Here is a 24,970-nt window from a genome sequence, read left to right on the forward strand (position 1 = left end):
TTGGTTGTCTGTTTTTAGCTGAAGATCATAACTCTGTTATTAATTATAAGTATTTATTAATTGAATTATAATTTTAAAATTATTTCTACTAGGTATATATAATATTTGTTTATTCATTATTAATTAATAATTTATGCTGACATTTTCACTTTCTCTCTCTCTCTCTCTCTCTCTCTCTCTCTCTCTCTCTCTCTCTCTCTCCTCCTCTCTCTCCTCCTCTCTCTCTCTCTCTCTCTCTCTCTCTCTCTCTCTCTCTCTCTCTCCTCTCTCTCTCTCTCTCTCTCTCTTCTCTCTCTCTCTCTCTTTCTCTCTCCTCTAGCTAGCTAGCTTTCGCTCTCTCCACGACTGAATGCTAAATTTTTATAATCTTTGTACAAAAGGAATCAGCCTACACGAACGAAAAACTTTCATAAAATTCTCACTGAATATTCATAAAGACTAGAACATTGAAACCACTTTACTGCAGGAGTCAGTATAAGCAGGAGAAATACATTCACGAAATATATACTTAATCTTCACCAATTCTCGAACGTGAAAACAATGGTGCTTCAATCATCTGAATAAATTGGGACGAAACCACATTCGGATTGCTAAAAATGCCCATAACTGAACGGTTTTCCCCAGAAATGGTTTCTTCAATTAATTGCTGTATATATATATATATATATATATATATATATATATATATATATATATATATATATATATATATATATGCATATATACGAGGCGTGTTTTTAAATTATGTCCGTTTGATCGTAAGTACACAACGAATGATTATTTAAAAAAGTAAATTTATTTTCAAAAAGTACTTAAGTTACTCTATTTAACAGCAGAGTTGTCAAGTTTGTTGCAAAGCAAACTTATCATACCTAACTAACTTTAAAGTAACCTCTGTTTAAAAACTCGCCGCCTGTTCTGCTAACCAGGAATTCACTTCCGTTTTTACGTCATCATCATCATTGCAAGGTTTGTCACTGAGGTGTTGCTTAAGGTGGAGAAACGGATGGTAATTACTTGGCGCAAGATCAAGACTGTTTGGTGGGTGATCTAAAACTTCCCGGCCAAAACTGTCCCAACAACTTGCGGGTTTGACCAGCAGTGTCAGGTCTTGCATTGTCATGAAACAGGACAATTTCCTTTGTCAGCATGCCAATCTTTCTTCTTTTTTACTCACTCTGAGGAGCTTTTTGAGGGTTAAGGAGCATGCTTCTGCATTGATAGTGGCTCCTCCGTTGCATGAAGTCGATCAAAAACCGACGCCATGATTTTGCGCTGAGAGGGAGGATATTCGGTCTTAAAATTTTCAGGGGAGTATGTGTGTTTCCATGTTCTATTGCCTTGATTTGGGCGTGATATGCGAAACCCATGTTTCATCTTAAGTTCAACCGGTTTCGTCTGAAAACAGTAGTGAATACTTTGTTATTGGAGGTTGCGGCAAGTTACTATAAAGACTTAGCGTTAAATTTAATTGAGAGGTATGATAAGTGTTTCAAAAAACATGGTAACTGTGTCGAAAAATAGAGTAAAGTATGCGCTCTCTGAAAATAAATTTACTTTTTTGAAATGATGTTTTGTTGTGTAGTTATGTCCAAACGGACCTTAATTAAAAAACACGCTTTGTATATATGGGAGGAAAACTAGATTGTTTTCAAAGAAATGGAGTTCTGAATTACTTAAATAAAAATGTGACAACTTTCTATGTTAAGCATACTTCACAAGTACATTACTCTAGTACAATGTACATATTGTACCTTAAATGAAGCTTTCTGAACATGTATGTCAAAGCAAGCTGATTGACTGCCTTCGTTTGTTTTCGGGCAGCCTACCCGTGCTTCTGCTGAACAATGAGAAGTAGTATTGGGTTACACTTGAGTAAACGCCGCACCCACATCAACGTAGTTCCATGGAATGCAACGGCATCATTGCCTGATGGTTCAGCACTTGTGTTATCTTGGCTTAACAATAATCACTTGCCTTAAAATTTTCTTCGCTCAAGCTTTCAGTATGGTCATACCCAGATAATATAAACTTGTTCATTAAGAGTTTTGTTTCTATTGATAGGGGGTCGTTCCAAAATGCTACGTAATACAGTTTAAAATAGCCTTACAAGCTAAAGAATGGAGATTATAGCTGCAGCAAGAACTGCAACCTAGTAGAGAGTGACTCGTGTTCAGCAGCTCTGGATGATAATTATTTGGTTGTAACTATATTTTTTACATTAAATAGGCTCTTGATCCAACCGGATATGCAATTCTTTTTGATAAGTTGGAAAATATAGAAAGTCTTGGAATAGCTCTTAATTTAGTGAAATCATACTTAACTGAAAGAAGTTTCAATATATATATATATATATATATGTATATATATATATATATATATATATATATATATATATATATATATATATATATATATATATATATATATATATATATATATATATATATATATATATATATATATATATATATATATATAAGTATATATATATATATATATATATATATATATATATATATATATATATATATATATATATATATATATATATATATAATTCATCTTCCAAATTGCATGCCTTCAAGGGATGAATTGCCAATATCGTTTGCGAATGATACAGCAAGTAGTTTGTAGGAGGGCAACTAGGAGGTCTTACGATTGTCCCTCGAGACTTTAGCTTTAATGTAAATTCTTTATTTCATGCTAATCGACTAATAATTAACCTAAAGAAGCTGAAATTTATGGTTTTTGGAAAAGTTCAAGGTCAGTGAAGCGTATGTCGTTTCAAACTAATAATGGTATAACTTCCTCCAGAAGAAGAGTGAATGGATTCAGATGTATAGGTATTTACATTGGTTCAATTCTGTCGTCTAAGGTGCATATCACAGTATTTAGGAATTTCGGTTGTCTGCACAGATTGAAATTTTATTTTCTCTACTAAATTATGAGAACTTGATATTCTTTAATTAGTAGGATGCTACTTTCAGTGCTGCCCGAGCGTTTGGATGTTGACTTTTTCACAATAACCAAGACTCGAAATTGTTCCAAATAAGTCAATAAGATTCCTTGACCATTTTTCAACACATTCTAGGAAGACAAAAGAATTATCTGAAACTAAAACATATTTCTTATTTATTGATATTCTTCTTTTGTAACAAGTTTTTCACCTTAATTTTGGCATAAGGTTTTTAAAAATATAACATAGAGGTCATTTTTTTTCAAAATAGGCATAGGTTAAAAATAGGCATAGCTATTTTTCAAGAACTAGCAATAAATTTCTTTTCCCGCTTATTAAAAATGAGAGATAAAGACTAAGTTTTAGATACAACTTCTCCAGATTACTTGTACTTGCTACGGGACCAGATGGAAACGCCTCACCCGGCATCTATAATACTCCATATGGTTGACCCCTATTTCTCCAGATCACGAACCATTTCCTCAACTTCCCTAGGTTGTGAATAAATATAAGCTATCTGATTTAGTAGGTAAATCATCATCACTCTGTACATATAAAAAGAAATAAAAAAAGATAGACCTTTCCGCCTACAGTAGCGGGGATTGAATAAATTGTTAATTTATTTATAATCTATTTTATAAATCCTATCCCTATCTCCATGAGTCTATGTTTTATTTCTCCGTGGGAGCTACTGAACTGTATTTTTTGCTGCTGTAACAAGTTGCCTCTCTGTCTCCTTTGTAAAAAAAATTTATGTATAGCGTGTTGTTCAATAAAGTCAAGATCATTATAAACATTACGTTTTGCTTCCTGAAAAAATCTGAACTTTTGTTCAGATTAAAAAGACAGAGTTTTGTAAAATCTGGTATAACAAAAGGTTCTTCAAAATTACATTAACTTCTAAGAAAATGCACCCTGTGATACAGGCTACATCCTTTGTCACATTTGCTTAGCTGTAAGATTGGGGACATTGTGGGAGCAAAATTGTTTTATGGTATAATTTTATTGCTTATTGTAACACAAACACGTTCAAAAAAGGTTGCGACAGTATAATCAAAAACTTCAGGCGATAAGCAACGAAATGGTAGTGCCAAGTGTTCAAAAAGTCAATATGGTGGACATACCTAACCCCGAAGAAGATATTTTAATTTCTTTTACAATGAGCCCGTAAATAGCTGTCTACGATGTTCGAGTTCCCTGGTAGTAGTGATAAAAAAAAAAAAAAAAAACAACGTATCAGGTTACCCATACAAGAAAGTAATTTTCAATCTTGGTCAAGGTCGAGGCTGTAAGTCTTGTGTGTTCTTGGCACAGACTTTTCTTATGGTGTAATTTTTACATACATATTCCAAATTTCGAATCTATAAGGCAAATTAAATTCATATTCCAAATAAGACGAATCTATAAGGCAAGGTAACGTGCATAAGATGTATCAAATGCTTTAAAGCAGGTAAATAATTAATGTTTTTATCCAAATTCAGAGGAGTGCTACCCATGCAAAAAAGTAATTTTCCATTTTGATCAAGGTCGGGGCAGTAAGTCTTGTATGCGGTTCTTCGTGCCGACGATTCTAATAATGCAATTTTACCATTAATATTCCATATTTCGAACCTATAAAGCAAGTTACATTCATATTTCGAATAAGACGAATTTATAAGGCAACGTAACGTGTATAAGACAAATCAAATGCTTTAAAGCAGTTAAGTAATTAGTGTTTTTTTTCTAAATTCAGAAAAGTGTTACCCATGCAAAAAAGTATTTTTTGCATTTTGATCAAGGTCGGAGATGTAAATCACGATCCTAATGATGTAATCTTTGCATTCATATTCCAAAATTTCAATGGGTTTCAGGGTATTTTTTTGAAATCCTATAAATTAGTTTCCTCAACAAACTTTTACAGTGAGGACTAATTGAAATAACAATTACCATTATTAGATAAGGGCAAATAGTATTTTCTTCGTCACTAGAAACTTTTTTGAAGTATTTTCTAATGTTTGGTTACTATGGGCTGTAATTCGATTTTTACTAGGGTGCAGCGGTGGTTGCAACCCTGAAATAATAGTTCAATAGACAAAGTATCAAATTCACATCTAGAGTTAAATCGCAATTCATTTTAATGTCAAAATTTACTTCCAACTTAGAAGAGCAAGGATGAGATCAGATCTCAGTTAGAGTCAGTGGCTTAATTTTGGCAAAATTTAGAGTCAAGTTTCCTAGACCAATTTAAAATAACATTTAGAACTGAAAAATAAGCCATATTGTACCATAAAGGTAAAAATACACTAAAAAACTGACCAATTTTTGTGTATGCTTACTTATGCAGGCTTATCTTGGTTTTGACAAGATTTTTGAACAGACTAAATTTCTGTTGTGAAAGTTAAATCGAGGTCTTGGAGGGCCAGTTGCCCCCTAACCCATAGAAAATCAAGCCCTGGTTAGATTACTCTTGGAATAGCAGAACTTCTTGGGAAATAAAGATATGTTTATTCTAAAGCAAGGACGGGAGACATTGTTCTGTCTGCCGTTGTATTCATCAATATTCTAAATAAGACAAGCGCGAGCTATTGTTTTTATACTTGGCAACATCGTCAGTATTTTTCAAAACGTCCGAACGTGAAGAAATATTACAAAATGTTTAAAGTTGCAAGGTCAATTTATCAGAGTGTGTCCCACAAATCAGTCTTGTTTTATTCAACAGAAAATTCTGCAGTGCAGGGAAAGCTTAAAGAACTTGTAAATAAAAATAAAGTGGTTGTTTTTATGAAAGGTGTTCCTGAACAGCCTATGTGTGGGTTTAGTAATGCTGTTTGCCAAATTCTTAGAATGCACGGTGCTCCTTATGAGGCTCATAATGTTCTTGAAGACGAATCTATAAGGCAAGGTAAGGTGTATGCGATATATCAAATGCTTTAAAGCAGGAAAGCAATTAGTGTTTATCCAAATTCAGAGGAGTCTCATTGGCCATTTGGATACTAGGCTAGTGTTTGCTTAGTAATTTGGGTAAAATTCTATGTGTTGGGTCTATCTCAGAAAGGGGTTAGCTTAGGAAAATGAAACTTTCAGGGATGGGTCTACAGGCTAAAGTATATCCTGGGAAGGTATGTTGGGGTCCCTAACTATACCCCTCCACCTCATCTATATAATGCATCCTATATTATGATCCTATATATTACTATCCTATTTTGATCCTATATTACTATTTTATTTTGATCCTATATTATATTTTTATTTATTACAAATTATTACTAATTTGATCCTATATTACTATTAAAAGTGCAAATCCTTTCTTACCTTAGAAAAAGTCAACTTTTCACTGTTTTTTAAGCTAGCCTACTATATTCCATAATTATAACATCCACCTTTGAACAACAATTATTACCTTTTATGGTCTAGTTTAGACTGGAATGTAGGCATTTAAAGGGACCCCATGTTTTGAAATGTCTTACCAAAGGCCTTTAAACAGGTGCAATAAAACTATTGAACTTAAGGGTTTTCTCACTCAATATTATGATTAGGTGCTATGATTGGGTATGGTTTGGTAGTGTCTATGTTATATGTGTGTCAATAACATCTATTTTTAAAATCATAGCAGTGTAGAGAAAGTCCATTTCTTTAAGTCCTAAATACATGATTGACATAACCATAACAGATATGCTCTCTTTAGGGGGGAGGGTTAATTCTGAAAATTAGAAAAAATGAGGTATTTTTAACTTATAAAGGAGTGATCAGATCTTAATGAAATTTCATATTTAGAAGGATCTCATTACTCAGATCTCTTAGTTTAAATTCAGGTCAGATCCAGTGTCATTGGGGAGAGTTGGGAGGGGACTGGAAATCTTGGAAAACACTTAGAGTGGGGAGATCAGGATGAAAGTTGGTGAGCAAAATGAGCACAAGTCATAAATACATGATTGGCATAGCTGTAATAGATATGCTCCCTTTGGGGGAGTTGGGGGGGGGTTAATTGTAAAAGTTAGAAAAACAGAGGTATTTTTAACTTACAAAGGAGTGATTGGATAATGAAATTTCATATTTAGAAGGACCTTGTAACTCAGATCTCTTAGTGTAAATTCAGATTGGATCCAGTGTCATTAGGGAGAGTTGGGAGGAGACCAGAAATCTTGGAAAATGCTTAGAGTAGAGAAATCAGGTTGAAATTTGGTGAGAAAAATAAGCACAAGTCTTAAATACCCACTTGACATCTTTTGAATACTGGATGACACATTGAAAGGTAATTGCAAGTGACATAACAATTCCCCAGGGAGCCAGAACTGATGTAGAGACATCAACAACATAGGTTTTTATCAAGGGGTTGTTCAGGATGCATATCATTGTGGTTTCTTACATTTAAGGAATGGGTGGTTTGAAAATGGACATCTAAATAGTGGCAGTGTTCCTAGAAGTATGCAGTTCTCATAAATAATATTTTGCTTCCACTTTGGCAATATGTATAAAGATATCAAACCCATTAAATTTAGCTAATCCCCCCTTTAAAAATCCTTTTGTAACCCCTCAAAAAATCAATTTCCAGCCCCCCTCCCAAAACAAATCCTTTTGTACTCCTCCCCAAGAAAATTCTATATAGCCTACAGCCCTGCGGTAATCTTCAGGGGGGCAAATTGAATAAGAAGGGACCAGTGATCAAGGAAGTTTAAGATTTACATGGGGCATGACTGAAGTCCCCTCCCTGTTGTGCAGTCTGTGCCAATAACATAACTGGAAAATATACTTAATAACAAACAAGTGGGGAAATAAGAGAGTAAATTTTGATTCTATTCCCAAGCTAGACTAGTAGACATGGAATTGAATGTTTTTGTCTTTTTCAAACAGCTTGTGATAGTGAACTGCAAGTAAGGAGTGACCCAGCTCAACAGTAACAGAACCTGTAAAAAACAGAATTTTGATACAAATAGATGCATCAAAATAATCAGACTTTAATGCTGATTTCAAGTTTATAAGTTTCATCAAGCTTAATTGCACCCATCAAAAATTAAAAGCCTGAGAAAATTTGGCTTATTTTCAAAGAAAGGGGGAACACCCCTTAAAAGTCATAGAATCTTGATGATAATCACACCATCAGAGAACCACACAGTATAGGTTCCAGGCTCCTATCTACAAAAATGTGGAATTTTGTGTTTTTTGCCAGAAGAAAGATCATGGATGCGTGTTTATTGTTTTTTTTTCCAGGGTGATTGTATCAACCCAGTGGTCTTAGAATATTACGAGAGGGCTCATTAAAACAAAAATTAAAAGCTCTGGTGCCTTTTTAAAGTGACAGAAAAAAATGGAGGGCAACTAGGCTCCTTAACACATTCATTTTTCCCCAAATTCATTCAATCAAAATTTTGAGATAACTATTTTGTTCAGGATAGTCAAAAAATTTAATGGCTAAAGTTACCCCCCCCCCCCAGTCCCCAGGGAAAGGCTGCAAGCTTTGAACTTTACACGTTATGTACTTATACTATTGGTTATTGCAAAGTATACAGATGTCTTCAGGGAGACTTTTTCTGGTGGGGGGGGGTAGGGGCTACATTGGAGGATATTTCCATGGAGGAAAGTTTTATGGGAAAAGGGGATTTTTCATGAAGGGGCCATCGGGTTTCCCAGCTTTATTTAAAAAGCAACCAAAAATAAAATAAAAAAACAAGTTTTTTCAACTGAAAGTAAGGAGCAACATTAAAACTTAAAACAAATGAAAATGATTATGTATATCAGGGGGTTCAATCCCTCTTCAATATCTCACTCTTTATGCTAAAGCATTTTTTAGTACTTTCAAAAGAACTATGTATTCTAATTAAACAGCCTTTGTGATTCAGGGGTCATTCTTAAAGAACTGAAACAAAATTTGAACTTTAGCCAAGAGCTCATATAGCATGAGCTCTAGCAAAATTCTAAGAATCAATAGATTGATTTAAAAGGAAAATCAGAGGCTCAAATGCCGGTTGGGATTTAAAATAGGAGCTCTGAGATACAAGGTCCTTCTAAATATCAAATTTCATCAAGATCCAATCACCCATTTGTAAGTAAAAAATATCTCATTTTTTCAATTTTCCCTCTCCCTCCAGCCCCCCCCAGATGGTTGAATCAGGGAAATGACTGTTATCAAGTGAAATTTGTGCAGGTTCTTGACCTGCCTACCAATTTTCATTGTCCTAGCACATCCAGAAGCACCAAACTCACCAAAGCACAGGAAATCTCCCCAACTCCCCCAAAGAGACCAGATCCATTCCAATTATGTCAATCATGTATCTAGAACTTGTGCTTATTCTTCCCATCAAGTTTTATCCCAATCTCTTCACTCTAAGTGTTTTCCAAGATTTTGGGTTTCCAAGACTTCTGATTCCCCCTCCAAACCCCTGTGTCCCCAGATCCAATTCAAAACCTCTGATGCACAAGATCATTGTAAATATAAAATTTCATTAAGATCTGATCACCCATTCATAAGTTACAAATACCTCTTTTTTCTAATTTTTCCAATTAACCCCCATCCCCAAATTCCCCCAAAGAGAGTGGTTCCGGTCCAGCTATGTCAGTAATGTATCTTGGACTTGTGCTTATTCTTCCCACCAACCTTCATCCTGATATCCCCACTCTATGCATTTTCCAAGATTTCTGGTCCCCTCCCAACTCTCCCCAATGACACTGGATCCAATCTGAATTTAAACTAAGAAGTCTGAGTTAAGAGATCCTTCTAAATATGAAATCAAACAGTTTGTGGTAACAAACTGTAGTAAGGAGTGACCCAGCTCAATAGTAACCAAAACTCTAAAAAATAGAATTTTGATACCAATAGCTACATCAAAAGAATCGCATTTTAATGCTGATTTTAAATATATAAGTTTCATCAAGTTTAGTCTTACTCATCAACAGTTAAGAGCCTGAGAAAATTTGGGTTATTTTAGAAAATAGGGGAAAACACTCCCTAAAAGTTGCAGAATCTTAACGAACACCATACCATCAGATTCAGCGTATCAGAGAACCCTACTGTAGAAGTTTCAAGCTACTATCTACAAAAATGTGGAATTTTGTATTTTTTGCCAGAAGGCAGATCATGGATGTGTGTTTATTTGTTTGTTTGTTGTTTTTTTCTGAGGGTTGATCGTATCGACCCAGTTGTCCTAGAATGTTGCGAGAGGGCTCATTCTAATGGAAATAAAAAGTTCTAGTGCCCTTTTTAGGTGACCAAAAAAATTTTATTTCTATTTTATTCAGCATAGTCGAAAAACCTTATAACTATGTCTTTGAGGACGACTTACTCCCCCACAGTCCCCGTGGGAGGGCCTACAAGTTACAAACTTTGATCAGTTCTTACATATAGTAATGGTTATTGGGAAGTGTACAGGCGTTTTCAGGAGGATTTTTGGTTGGGGGGAGGGGTTGGGAAGAGGGGGATATGCTGGGGGAACTTTTCATCAAGGAATTTGTCATGGGAGAAGAAAATTTCCATGAAGGGAGCACAGGATTTACTAGCATTATTGAAAAAAAAATGAAAAAATAAATATGAAAAAGTTTTTTTCAGCTGGAAGTAAGGAGCAGCATTAATACTTAAAACGAACAGAAATTATTACCCATATTAGGGGCTCACCTCTTCCTAATACCTCGCTCTTTACGCTAAAGTATTTTTAGTAATTTCAACTATTTATTCTATGGCTTTTGTGATTCAGGGGTCATTCTTAATGAATTGGGACAAAATTTAAGCTTTAGTGTAAAGAGCGAGGTACTGACGAGGGGACGAACCCCCTCATATATGTAATAAAAACATGAGAATACAAAAGTTCTTTACGTAAGCTAATTTATAAGTTACATATAACTTTTACTAATAAAAAGATTCTAAAAAAATTAAAAGTTCTAGTTGCCTTTTTAATTAACCAAAAATTGGAAGGCAACTAGGCTTCCTCCCCTGCTCTCTTTTTCTTAAAATCATTCTATCAAAATTATGAGAAAGCCATTTAGAAAAAAGAAAAATATGCAAATTTCGTTTTAATTATTCCTCTGTGGAGAGCCAAAATCAAAACATGCATTGATTCAAAAACGTTCAGAAATTAAATTTTTTTTTAGACTGAAAATAAGGATTAAAACTCAAAACGAACAGAAATTACTTCGTATATGAAAGGGGCTGCTTCCTCGTCAACGCTCCGCTCTTTACGCTAAAGTTTTTTACTGTTTTAAAAAGAAGAGTTGAGAGAAAGAATCAAACTTTAGCGCAAAGAGCGGGGCGTTGATGAGGAAGCAGCCCCTTTCATATACGAACTAATTTCTGTTCGTTTTAAGTTTTAATGTTGCTCCTTACTTTCAGTTAAAAAAACATGTTTTTTTTTTAAATTTAATTTCATTAAGATCTGATCACTCCTTTGTAATTAAAAAATACCTCATTTCTTCTAATTTTTAGAATTAACCCTCCCCCCAACTCCCCCAAAGAGAGTGGATCCGGTCCAGCTATGTCAGTAATGTATCTTGAACTTGTGCTTATTCTTCCCACCAAATTTCATCCTGATCTCCCCACTCTAAGCATTTTCCAAGATTTCCGGTCCCCTCCCAACTCTCCCCAATGACACTGGATCTGATCTGAATTTAAACTAAGAGATCTGAGTTACAAGGTCTTTCTAAATATGAAACTTCATCAAGATCTAATCACTTCTTTGTAAGTTAAAAACACCTCATTTTTTCTAATTTTGAGAATTAACCCCCCCCCCCCAACTCCCCCAAAGAGAGCGTATCCGTTACGTTTAGGTCAATCACGTATTTAGGACTTGTACTTATTTTTCCCACCTACTTTCATCCTGATCTACCCACTCTAAGTGTTTTCGAAGATTTCCGGTCCCCTCCCAACTTTCCCCAATGACACTGGATCTGATCTGAATTTAAACTAAGAAATCTGAGTTACGTGGTCCTTCTAAATATGAAATTTCATTAAGATCCGATCACTCCTTCATAAGTTAAAAATACCTCATTTTTTCTAATTTTAAGAATTAACCCCTCCCCCCTAACTCCCCCAAAGAGAGCGTATCCATTACGTTTATGTCAATCACATATTTAGGACTTGTGCTTATTTTTCCCACCAAATTTCTGTTTCGCCTCTCTTTAGGTTTCTAAGAATCATTATTGAGCCTTCTTGAAGAAATGGACTTTCTTTACACCATTATGATTTACTGAGTATTTTAACAATGCAAAAAATAGCTGTCTCTAAACTTTGATTTGATGTTTGTTTTTAAGAAATGGTGGGTGTGGGAGGTGCTTGTTGGTTCCAACTCGCTTTGATTCTTGAAAGGGCACTATAACTTCCAATTTAAAATCAAATGAGCCCTATCTGAAGTTAATACGGCAACCCATTCCATAAAAACCTTATATACTCCCTAGGACACGACTTACAGCCCTTTCCTTAGGGCTCTGGGTGATTTTTGTCAAATCTGGAGGCATTGTTATATGTTCTTTGGACAATTTATTTGAAAACAAATATCTCACAATTTAAGTCAGGTACGTTTCATCAAAGTGGGGTACTTAGAGGTGAGAATGGTAAAATTCTAGTCAAGCAGCTTTTTACTATTTTGGAAAAGGGTTAGGTTAGGAAAATGAAACTTCAGTGCCAAAAACATAGTCTGGGAAGATATTGCCAAGCTCCTATGTTAACTCTCTTCTGATCTCTAAGTCTTAGAAATTTGGCTATTTGACAGGTCTATACCTAGGCTATTAATTTTTTCTTACAAAACAATATTTTACCTTAATTTTCAGTTATCACTCTTTTTCTCTGGTTTTTAGTTATGAAAATGCAATTTCTGTTATTTGAGTAGAATTTCAAGCCACATCATTGGGTTTTCCTAAACTTAGGATATGTAGGCTTATTTGCAGATCTTTAAAACCTTATAAATTGAGATTAGTCTAAGCAAAGTTGTGAAGCTGAAAACAATTTTGTTGCACTTCATAAAAGCAAGAGATCTATTTTGCGAGGTTTCATTTTAGAACAGAAAGGTTTTAAAGGTTCTCAAAGGTCACTGCCCTCTAGAGGAAGAAGGAGGGAAGGTAGTTAATTCAAAATACCTTCCCAGAACATGCTTTAACCTATAGACCCACCCCTTAAAATTTTGTTTTTCTAACCTAACCCTTTACCTAAAAAAAACTATTCTTATTTTTGAATATACAGAATAATTGCAGCTAACACATTTTGACTAGGCTACTACTCCTCTAGACTTTACCCTCAATTCCCCTAATGTGCAAAAATATAGCCCAAATTATATATTTCCTTTGAATTCTACCAATGTGTCTCTCTTGTTTCAAACCATGTACCCAGTATTTGAATCAACAAAACAAGAGTAATGGGTGGTGGAATACATGGGGAATATGTAATTTGGACTATAAACTAAAGTATAGTGGAGTTGTAGTCAAAATATGTTAGCAGCAATTATTCCATATATTACTAAGTAATAATTGTTTTCTTAACAAATTTCCTTCTTAACAGCCTCTGATCAAGACTTCCATCAAAGCTTAAAAACTTTTTTTAAACTTTCTTGTGAAAAAATGGTGCTTATGTAGGCCTATTATATAAGGAACAATCAAGAAGTGAAGTTTGATTAATGCTAATGAAGGTTGGGTTAAGTTACACTTCCAAAGATGTTGCTTCTCTTAAGAGTACAAAGTCATGGCATGTCCATTGATGCACTGTTTTTAGGCAACAATCCCTTATCCTGGAATATCATAATTGTCTGTTCTTTGGTCCTTGGCGAATCCCAAATCTTAATTTGAACATCCGGGATGAGACACTATATTCTATTGCTACACATTGCAAACTACCCAGTTATTGTCCTATCTGATCTCTGCAATCCAAATTCTTGAGTGTTTCTACCAAACAAATTGTCATTTGTATCTGATCCAGGACTGGTAGTTGCTGTTTGCCTTGGTTTTAATAGTAAAATGTTGTTTTGAAGCAAATTTGCAGGAATTTTTAAAATACCTAAAAAATGATATCACAGAAAAACTGACATCATTTTTAAGGGGTTTTGTCTCTTTTAAAAATTTGCAATTTTTTTTTCATGCTGACACTAACTAAGACTAATGAAAATAATAATTACCATTCCTGAAATGGCAATTTTTTCCCATAAGCCATTTAATGGCTCTAAATTTAATTTCCTCCAGAGAAGATTATTCAGTTATAAAAAAGCCTGAAAAATCTGTCATGTGATAGATTCACATACATTCCAGCTAAATTACATTGAAAACTGCAAATTTAAATAGTAACTAGCCAACTCTTCTGAAAGAATAATTTAGCCTTTTTTTTATTACATATATTTATTGAAGTTTCTTTTCATAAAATTATAGCTAAAGTGCTTGCAAATTTGGAAATCCATTGTACATAAAAATTCTATGCCTTTGGGTCTAAAGTTCTTGTTAATGAGACTCTTACTAACCTGGCAATTAGCTGTGTTAGGTGAATAAACCTTCCAGGAACAAGTCTAGGGCCTGAAACACACTAATGATGTTGTATTAAGTTAATAGCCTATCTTAGTAATTGACCTATATGGTGCTTAGCCACTTCTGAAGGGAACATAATACATCAATTTAGCAGATTACCTAAAGATGCCTTATTTTATGCTACATCCAAATTGCTGGGCTGCTTTTCTGACACTCCTCTTTCCTCCTGATGTTCTAAAATGTATCCTTTGGAATATATAAAAACTAAAAGAATACATTGAAATTTTCACTTTATAATATGCAGGATGTTTTTATCAGTCAGTTAGCTATCATATTTCCTTCCATTGTCATCCACTTGTTTAAATAAATTTGAATGGTATAGTCGACCTAAGAAATAGATTTAAATTCAAGAAATACATTTATAAATCTTCAAGATATTAAAATCAGGATGAATTGAAGGTATAATACAAAGAATACTTTTCTTTTGCTGTATTTTGGCAGTAGCCTACATATATTAGTAAGGTTCTAATTTCATAACATATAGACTGTAAAGGGACATAAATGGTTAGTACCCTCTAAGTAAGGAGGAGTAGGAGTAGGTACTTCAAAATCCCCTCTTAGGGAATTGTTGAGCTCTGTATTCACTTATGTGATCTTTAATCACCTTCTTCAACTACCTTCAAGGAGAGACAAAAGGCCCTTATCTTGAATTTTAGAGGTGAATCTGCAACCCCAAGGCTTTCTAGGCATCTAATTACCAACTAATTTGTTAATAATTATCTGCTGGCCCAGTCTGTGAATAACGAAATGTCATGCTATCTAATAACCATTAGAAAAGGTTCAATATAGGTGGCTCCTCAAATAGAAATACTATAAAACAAGATTAGGTTTCTATTTTGTACTCATTGCAAAGTTTATATTTGTGTTTGTGATGTTGCACTTGGTTCATCACTAGCAAAATTCTGGACTTCCCCTTTCTTCAGTCTGTTGGGGGAGACAAAAGGATCCAGGGCTGGCTGCTGGGTTGTGGGGGGGGGGGGCCTGGACCCTGATCTCAAGTGAGCTGGAAACTAAGCCAGAGCTAGTTTTTGCCAAAGTCTGGTTCTGCAAATTCCAGAATCTTTAGATACAGAATATTTTCAATCTCTAAAATAACTTCCTATGAGAAATGATTGTTTTATTCTGGTAGAGGGTTGAACTCTGCTCTAAATGGTTTGTTTATTTCTTAGCTTTGCCATTATGGTCCTATATTCCAAGTTTAACTGTTTTGGCGGTCTCCAAGTTATAATTTCAGCATTGTATTTCCATGGCATGGATGGTACAGTGCCACAGTTAATGTAAATTCTGTCCCTACCAGAAAATATAATAGACATTTGGTGTAGAAATATGTATGATCAGCCTGATCAGGGAGCAGTTTTTCAAAATTTCTGGATTGGGAGTTAGGATTGAAAATCTAGTCTATGCAATTTTATTTTAATTGTTAGGAATACATGGGATAAGATGTACTAAGTATTAGAACACAGACTTTGGTTCTGCTAATAGTAAAATCTATTGTAGGTAAACTCCCTAAAAATATAACCTACTGTTTTTGTAAATATGTCCAACTAATTACTAGAGCTTTGAAATTCAGTTATGCACAATTTTTTAGTGTTCAGTGTCATTAACAGCAGGTCTCCATATATTTTTTTTAATAGTTAAACTAAATAGTAGATTACTCTTGCTATATGCTAAATGTAGATCCTATGTAGATCCTTCATGGGGGGGGGCATCTGATGTGGGGTTTAAGGGTTCATACAGATCATCTGACCCTGTAGAAGCTAGATTGTCTGTCAAACCTTCAACTTACTCTTTAGCCAGAAGATAGGAATCATTGTGCAGGAGTGGATAGCTGGAAAAGAATGGTACCCTCCAGATGTGTGCATAATGCAGCACAGCTGTAATAGTTAGTGAATATCCGGTAAAAAAGATAATTTTGTAATTTGAGGAGTAGCTTTAGTTTTGTTATTTTCTCTAGCCCCTAGTTTAATCATAGTCTATTATTGCCCACTTTGACAGTTAGAAATTGTTGTTTTAAGTTCCTTTTCAGTGGTGTTGTGTCAGCTCAAGAAAAAATACCACTAGTAGGACTGGTGGCATTGCTGCCAGAGAAATCCTGAGTCATGTTTAGTGGCATATACCATGAATAATTAAGATAAAATGCTTAAAAGGCCCTAAGTTTTGTCATGTACATATTTAACCAAATAAATAGACTAAAGTTAGTAATAATCAAAATATAGAAGGTTCGAAATTCCATGGTACTGGGCTAATTGTGCTTGTACTTACCATAACCAGTAAAGGTCAAAAATTTGGTTAATTTGATAGTTCTTTCTGTAGGGTGTAGAAAGGTGCTTAATTAGCTTGATTTTTGTTTTTAGAGCATTCACTTTGCTGAGTAGTGGGGAAGTGCAAGTTTAAGAATGAATAGAAGCCTATTTCTTCAATAGAATCTATCAGAAATTCTGCTTTTGTGCTAAAGGCTTTATTACCCTCAGACATCATGCTAAATGTGATGATGATCAGTCAAATCCAATAATGAAAGACTGGTCAATTACAACTGACAGCTGTTCCAGCTGGAACTTCCCGAAGTTCCTATCTAAATGTCCTTGTTATGGTGTCTGTTAAAGAAGTTGTCTATAAAGCTGAAAGACTTTGTTCAACAGAGTTTGTTGTATCAGAGTTTCCTGGCTACAGTTGTGATTGCACTAGTGATTTGTTTTAAGTGATATTTCCTTGGGATATTTCAGAAAAGTTCACATTGAGTTTTTCTAAGTCCAAATATCTAGTTGATGGCCTGTACCCATATTTCTGGAATTAATTACTGATAAACGTCAAGTATTCTGATTATTGCATATTAGAGTATGATGAAATTACAAATTTTGCAAACTGTAAAGAGCTTTGAATATATTTGAGATACTTCTCTTGTCAGCAAGCCAAGGTCTTAAGTAGACACCTTGAAAGCTCTTTTATTAGGGAAGCAACAGCTTCTATTATGTAATGATATTTTAACTGGTCCAGTGCAGGCTTTCTTGAACATCAATAACCTCCGTGCACAGAGCATAAATAGAATATTTAGCTTATTGTTATAAATCATGGATTGAGCATTATAGGCCATTGGGGTGGACTATATTTGTTTTGAGAATGATTTGGAGGCATGTCACCTAATTCCAATCACTACAAAAAAATAAAATATTAAGCTAGATATGTGGGTATTATTCAAAGTCCAACTGCCAAAACTGGCTTAGCTTTGCACCTGATATTTAAAATTAGTGAAAAGCTACTAGACTGTTATTTACATGAAGGCAAGAATTGTTTATACCTTGAAAGCAAATCCAGGCTGCTTGTAGGAAGTGTTTTTGGCTAGTTGTTTTTAGTGCTAAATTTTAAATATGATGATAGTTACTTAATTAAACTTCCAATTTTGACTTGTTTCTCTTTATTTATTAAACAGTAAATTTTATAATGGAGTGGTGTTTTTTTTTCAGAACCTTGGAGATAATGAGTGAGAACCAATTATTAACTAGTCAATTTAGAAAAGCCAATTATGATCATGGAAGGTTACTCAATTAAATTTTATTTTCTCAGTCAATGTTCATTGTAATCTTCTGGTCTTATAAAAAGCTTTTCTTTCCATTGGATATTTGCAGTTGACCATTTTGGTCTTAAAACATGGCCAGTTTCAAATGACTGTCTGTAATTGCTTAACATTATACAGAAATTTGTTAGTAACAAAACTTGAATTTTTGATGTACAAAATTTTATCATATTCTTAGGGAGAAAGTACTTGAGCCTCCTAGTCTGTTAAGAAATATTATTTCTTAACGGAATTTTAGTGGCAAAATTTCAAATTTGCAAAGTTTTGGGCTGATTGATTCTGTCAAATTGAAGGGATAAGAGACTATTTATCCTAGTTGAGTAGGCCTAGCCAAATTTTTAAATGTTTTATGGCATCTTTAGGAAGAAAGTACTTAAACATCCCAGCCAGTGTTGAAAAGGTCTTTTATCTTGCAGAAAAGATTTTGGCTCTGCAACAAATAAGATTAATAAACTTTTCAGATCTAGGGTTTTCGAAATATAGTTTCAGACATAACTGCTATATATTTTAGTGTTTTTACCACTTTCAATTAAAAAATACTTGTAGCTTAATGGAAAATTTAGAATTTAGAAATTGGTATTTTTAACTGGAATCTCATTTGAGTGCTGTCAGTACTTTCTATTAAAATAATTCAAATAAAACCTAACCTGATATAAAATAAGTCAAACACATATTTTGACTTTCAATAACACCATTCATGTTATTTTCTTATAATAGATCAGCTTTGGCATGGGACACATGCTATCAATGTATAATGATTTCAACATAAAGCAGTGGCTATACTTGTGGGTTTTTTTCTACTACAAAAGTTGTTTTTGCATTGTTCTGAAAAAAGAATTTCCAAAAGCTGGTGTTAGTCCAGATTGTTTTTTTTTTGTGCTGTGTACAGTCTACTAAAAAAGGTAGTGACATGGAATTTTAAAAGGCAGTGACGAGAGATAAATCACAAGATACTTCCTGCATCCAGTTTTTCAAAATAGTTTATATACAAAATGCCAAGGAATGCCAAAAATCGGAACGAGATGGACTTTTCCAGAATTATTTCCGGGAAATCTGTAAGAGCTACGGAATTGTGTGCTCCGGTTCTCGAAGAGACAAATGAAAGTTCTACATGAGTTCAGCATAACTGTATTTCTAACAAGTTTATTTCCGAAGCTAGGGTCGTCTTAACTTGACGCCAAACATCGAACGCAGTTTCTAAGAAAAAAACGGTTTTATTTTTTTTTATGGAAAACTGTTAGAAATTTTAGGAACTTCTAGGGAACTTTTTTACTCTGTTTCACGTTTCCCTTCCCTCTGAAAAATCTCAAATTTTTAACTCTTACCACTTCGGAGCTACAGGTCGCTGATCACGGTGAAAAAAAAAAAAAAAAAACTACGAAAGCAGTAGTGTTGCTCCGCAACACAATGGCCACTTTGCTTATGTTATGGAATCACAACGAAAGTAGCCAAGCAGACAGGGTGAATTTTGTTATTTTGAAAAAATCAATCAAGAAGAAGGATCTTGCAGTCATAAAGAAATTAAGATAAGGTAATTTAGCCTAATTGTAACTGTACACAGAGCTGTTCATTGGGTGGGTGGTGTCTGGGAACAAATTATTTACAGTGATATTCTAACTAGGATGTGAAAGTTAATAAAACCTATGAAAACGTTTATAGCAGCTACATAAATAATAAATATGCTCCTATACTGGAGATTTGGGACTTTTATATGTAAAGGGAGATTAGTGGCTCTTCACAATTATGTACTTCCACCCTGTCCCTCTCCAGACAGCACTGAACTTTGATGATTTTAGAATGCTTTGGAGTGAAATTATGGAACAGTATTCCGCTGGAAGTAAAACAATTTTTTCAGTTCCGTCATTTCGATACAGTTAAAAAACATCTACTTTCTACCAATACAAATGAATAGTGTTCAGGAAGATTCTTTCTTCTTTTTTTCTGTAGTGCACAGTGCTTTTTTCAGTATTCTCGTTCTACTCGACGTTCAGTATACTCAACGTTCTCCAGGGACTACATTTAGGCCCTAAGGATCATTGACCAGTCCCTGGAGTAACGCTTTATTGGTGTGTTTGTATTCAATAAAGTCAAAGTCACTTATAAATTATTGGACATCTCCCAAATATGGCACCTGGAAGTTCGATATCCCCTCTTTCTTTCATTACATTTCTCAAGACAGGGAAATACGACTCATCCTAGCTATCGTTCGGATTTACTAATATTATTAACAATAATGTGAAAAAACCAATGTGTTTCTTTTGTTCCAAAGTTATGGCTGCTGATAGTATGAGATCTGGCAAACTGAAACAGCACCTTGAAACTATTCGTTCTGAAAAAGTTGGTAAGCCCCAAGAGTTTTTGGTTAAGAAAATTGGATGAGATATCTAAAAACATGCAACATTAAAAAAAAAAAAAAAAAAAAACAGTTTCATGTTCCATCAAATGCCTTGCTAGAACCATACCTAGTGTTTTACAGAATTGTGCAATGTAAAAAAAACCCACACCATAGCAGAAACCTTAGTTTGTCCAACAACTATTGATATGGTCAAAACAACGATTGATCAATCTTATTCGAATCAGCTCCTAAAAATACCGCTTGCTGTTAATATAATTGGCAGAAGAATTGATGATATATCTGAAAATATTTGTGACCAATTAGTTTCTTGGATGCGTTCTTCAAAATTCTCCATACTAGCAGATGAAGCTAGTGATATAGTTAAAGACGCACATTAAATTGTATATGTTTGATATGTTGACGACTAATATAATTGAAGATATCTTATAAAACTGATGTTCCAAACACACCCGAGGTTTTCTGGACGAACTGCATGCTCCACAGTGCAGCTCTCGTATCAAAAACTGTAAGCGAGCAACTTCACAATGTTTTGCAAAAGTAACGAAAGTTATAAATTACATTAAAAACAGCCAATTAAAAGCAAGGTTGTTCGCAAAACTGTGTGAAGATATGTGAGGCTCGCAAGTCTTATTCTTATATCGTATAACTCGCATTGCAAGCTAATTACACGTTGCTTCTGTACTATTGTGAAGTGTGCTGGCTATCAAACAGTTCGTGGTAACGAACTGTAGTAAGGAGCGACCCGGCTCAATAGTAAACGAAACTCTAAAAAACGGAATTTCGATGCTAAAAGATATATCAAAAGAATCGTATTTTTATGCTAATTTCAAATATATAAGTTTTATCAAATTTAGTCTTTGTCATCAAAAGTTACGAGCCTGAGAAAATTTGCCTTATTTTGGAAAATAGGGGGAAACACCCCCTAAAAGTCATAGGATCGTGAATCACACCATCGCATTCAGCGTATCAGAGAACCTTATAGAAAAAATTTCAAGGTCCAATCTACAAAAATGTGGGATTTCGTATTTTTTGCCAGAAGACTAATCACGGGTGCGTGTTTATTTGTTTTTTTGTTTTTTTTTCTTTTCCCCAGGGGTCATCGTATCGACCAAGTGGTCCTAGAGTGTTGCAAGAGCGCTCATTCTAACGGAAATGAAAAGTTCTAGTGCCCTTTTTAAGTGACCGAAAAAATTGGAGGGTGCCTAGGCCCCCTCCCACGCTCATTTTTTCCCTAAGTCAACGGATCAAAATTTTGAGATACCCATTTTGTTCCGCATAGTCGAAAACCATAATAACTATGTTTTTGGGGATTTAAAACTTAAACTATGTTTTAATTCTATAAAACTATTTAACTATGTTTTACTCCTTATATGAAAGGGGCTTTTCCTCCTCGACACCCCGCTCCTTGCGCTAAAGTTTGACTCTTTCTCGCAACTCTACTTTTTAAAACAATAAAAAACTTTAGCGTAAAGAGCGGGGTGTCGAGGAGGAAAAGCCCCTTTCATATAAGGAGTAATTTCTGTTCGTTTTAAGTTTTAATGTTGCTCCTTACTTTCATTTCAAAAAACTTGTTTTTTTTATTTAATCTTTTGCAAAAGTGATTCAAACGGTGCTTGACTCAAAGAAGAAATTGCTATGTTTCTCGTGGGAATTCATAATGAAGACGGCAATATGCTTAGGGATGATAATTTTGCTGGTAAACTTACGTATTTGGTTGACATTTTTGAAAAGTTTGAGCACTCTTAATAAATCAATGCAAGGGCTGTAAATGAATTTACTTTTACAAAAAGACAATGTTAAAGCATTTAATAAAATTGTGGAGCTACAGAAGTTTACTCTGCAAAAAAGAAAAAAAAAAGAAGATTGACATGTTTCCGTGTTTAAATTTATGGGTCCAAGATAACTTAGAAACAAACAAAATCTCTGTGGAACACTTGAATGGTTTGTTACTTCCATTTTCGAATTCGGTGATTCTATTTTCGGTGATCTTTGCTTTACAAAGTTTCTGTGGATACAGAATCCATTTATGAACAAAGAAGATAATGAATTTGGATTGACAAGTATTGAAAAAGATAAATTGATTGAATTATTCTGTGATACTACATTAAAACATAAATTTTAGACTGTATCTCTGGTTTTATTCTGGTTGAATCTTCACACAGAACATAACACTTTGTCAAACAAAGCTTTAAAAGTAATGTTGTCGTTTGTAACATCATATTTATGCAAAACGGGATTTTCTGACTTGGCTGCAATGAAATCCAAATATTGAACCCGCTTATTCTAGAAAAAGAGCTACGAGTAGCTATATCGTCACAAACACCAAAGATTTGATAAACTTTGTGCTAATAGATAAGTACATCTATCTCATTAAAAACAATAATAAAATATCATTTGTCACTAGTTTGTATGAATATATGTTATAAGATTAAAAATGTTTGTGTTTTATTTTATGAGAACTTCAGTTGGTCGCGAAATGATTAAATATTTTTGACGGAGGCGTTGCAACATAAGGTTTGGAAACCACTGGGTTACAAGGTATCAATAAGCTTTGATTTTATATTAAAGGTGTGGCTATACTTTCTTCTCTTTTTTGTGCAAAAGAGCTTGAAAATCTTAAAAATCACTCTGAAAATCTTTTGCAACAAGTAGTGAACACTTGTGTGTCAGAAGCTTATACAAAAAAATGGTGTTAATTCAAATTGAGGTTGTTTATGCTATAGACAGGTGGCAGACTAAAATAGACAGCGACCTGCGATTCTTTTAACATAACTCCGTTATTTGTGTCATAGTGAGGAAGGAGTTGAACCTGATGAGTTGGGAATATGGATTTAGAAAGTGTGGGAAGAGAATTTTATTTTACTAGATAATTTTCTTTCTGTCTTGTTTCTAATTGTATCAGCTATTTAAACTAATTTGCTAGTCTGTTTAGAAGTATGTTATTATCAGTCCCAAAATGTAAAATAAACAGTAAACATTTGTAACAAAAATACATTGAAAAAAAGAATAATTTCAAAAATTAGAAATAAATGAAACACTAAATTTCTCCCATAGAATTTTAATTTCGCAGCTCAGAATATCGGCATATTTTTGTATCCAGTATCCATTTAGTTTTGCTTTTGAGTTTTTCCAGGCCTCGCATCTTAAGTCTATATCAAAGACAAAAAACTGTTCATTATTTGTGTGGATTTGATGCTCCCATGGCCAATACGTGAGTCAGGTGTAAACCCGAAAAAATTCACATAACACCCGAAAATTTTGTAAACCCGAAAAAAATTGACGAAAATTTTCACATAACACCCTTTGATCATTACAGCAGATGTTTACTGAAATGATTTACTGATATTTACATTATTTCAACTTATAGGCATAAAGGAGTATTCTGACTGGCCAACAATTCCACAAATATATATTGGCGGAGAATTTGTCGGTGGCTGCGATATAATGATTCAGATGCATCAAAGTGGTGACCTAATAGAAGAATTAGAGAAAGTTGGTATTAAATCGAAACTAGTAGAAGAAGAAGGAGATACGAACAAGGAAAAGGAAACAAAATAATTTATTTGTAAAAAACCGTTGTAAATTAATATTATAAACTTTTTACGCTTTTGTTTAGTTTTATGTAGTCTTATATTTCTAGACCAGTAAATAACTTCTTTAATGTCTCAATACTGTCTTACAAAGGGATATGGACGAAAATATAGAAACCAAGTTAAAGTTGACTTAGCCTTGTGTTAAGCTTGAATGGACTAGCATTTTTTTTTTTTTTTTAAATTTCATTTCTACAATCCGAAATGGGTCTTTTCTTTATATTTGAAATTCATCATTCAACTTTATATTTATAAATGTAGTTATATTAGAAATATGACGGTGAATTGCTTCGACTTTAACAACAATTAAAAAATTCGTGGACCGAAATGACCTCAACAAATTATTTTTCCATTCTACAAAATATAGTGACAAAACAAAATGAAGTACAAAAAGGTCGCGTTTTTAAGACATTTTCTTTCCCGTGCCTCTAATTAGCTCTGTAGATGTTCCAAGTTCCTATCTAGAAACATATAAAATTTTGTGTTTTTGTAAGAAGAAATGTCACAGATACGCCCTTATTATTTTTTTCAGGGTAATTGTATCAAATTATTAGTCATGATTGGGTTAGAACTCATTCAGACGGAAACAAAACGTTCTAGTGCCCTTTTTAAGTGATCCAAAAGATTGGAGAACTAGGCCTCCTCCCACGTTCCTTTTTACCCAAAGATATTCGATCAAAATTTTGAGGTAGTCATTTGATTCAGCATAAGGGTCCAATAACTATGCCTCTGTGGATAACATGACCCCCCCACACACAGCCTCTGGGGAAAGGGTTGTAGGTTATGCAATTTGCCATTGTTTATATATAGTATTTGCCATTGGGGAATATACGTTTTTTTGGCGGGGGGAGGGATTTTCTCTAGGGGGTTTTTCTATGGAGAGGAAAGTATCCAGGGGAAATTTTATGGATTTACCAGCATGACTGAAAAAACACGAGAAATTAAATACTCATATCAGAAGATAAATAGTGGAGTAAACACTAAAAAAAAGAAGATTCAAAAAAGAAAATCAACAATAACATTACATAAAA

General features: G+C 34.0%; 1 protein-coding gene across 1 annotated transcript; it reads left to right on the forward strand.

The window, feature by feature from the left end:
* The first annotated feature begins 5,549 nt into the window (after positions 1-5,549).
* Positions 5,550-24,018, forward strand: LOC136028751 (glutaredoxin-related protein 5, mitochondrial-like). The gene is made up of 2 exons (XM_065706636.1): positions 5,550-5,840; positions 23,717-24,018. Exons 1-2 carry the CDS (start codon positions 5,591-5,593, stop codon positions 23,905-23,907), a joined length of 441 nt encoding a protein of 146 aa, XP_065562708.1. The 5' UTR covers positions 5,550-5,590; the 3' UTR covers positions 23,908-24,018.
* The last annotated feature ends 952 nt before the right edge of the window (positions 24,019-24,970 follow it).

The sequence above is a fragment of the Artemia franciscana genome, chromosome 7 (genome assembly GCF_032884065.1).
Source record: "Artemia franciscana chromosome 7, ASM3288406v1, whole genome shotgun sequence".
NCBI classification, from domain to species: domain Eukaryota; kingdom Metazoa; phylum Arthropoda; class Branchiopoda; order Anostraca; family Artemiidae; genus Artemia; species Artemia franciscana.

Excerpts from the sequence above, each read along its gene's own strand:
- LOC136028751 (XM_065706636.1), top strand. The coding sequence starts at position 5,591 with ATGTTTAAAGTTGCAAGGTCAATTTATCAGAGTGTGTCCCACAAATCA. Across the intron at positions 5,841-23,716 it reads AGACGAATCTATAAGGCAAG|GCATAAAGGAGTATTCTGAC; the intron begins GTAAGGTGTATG and ends TTCAACTTATAG.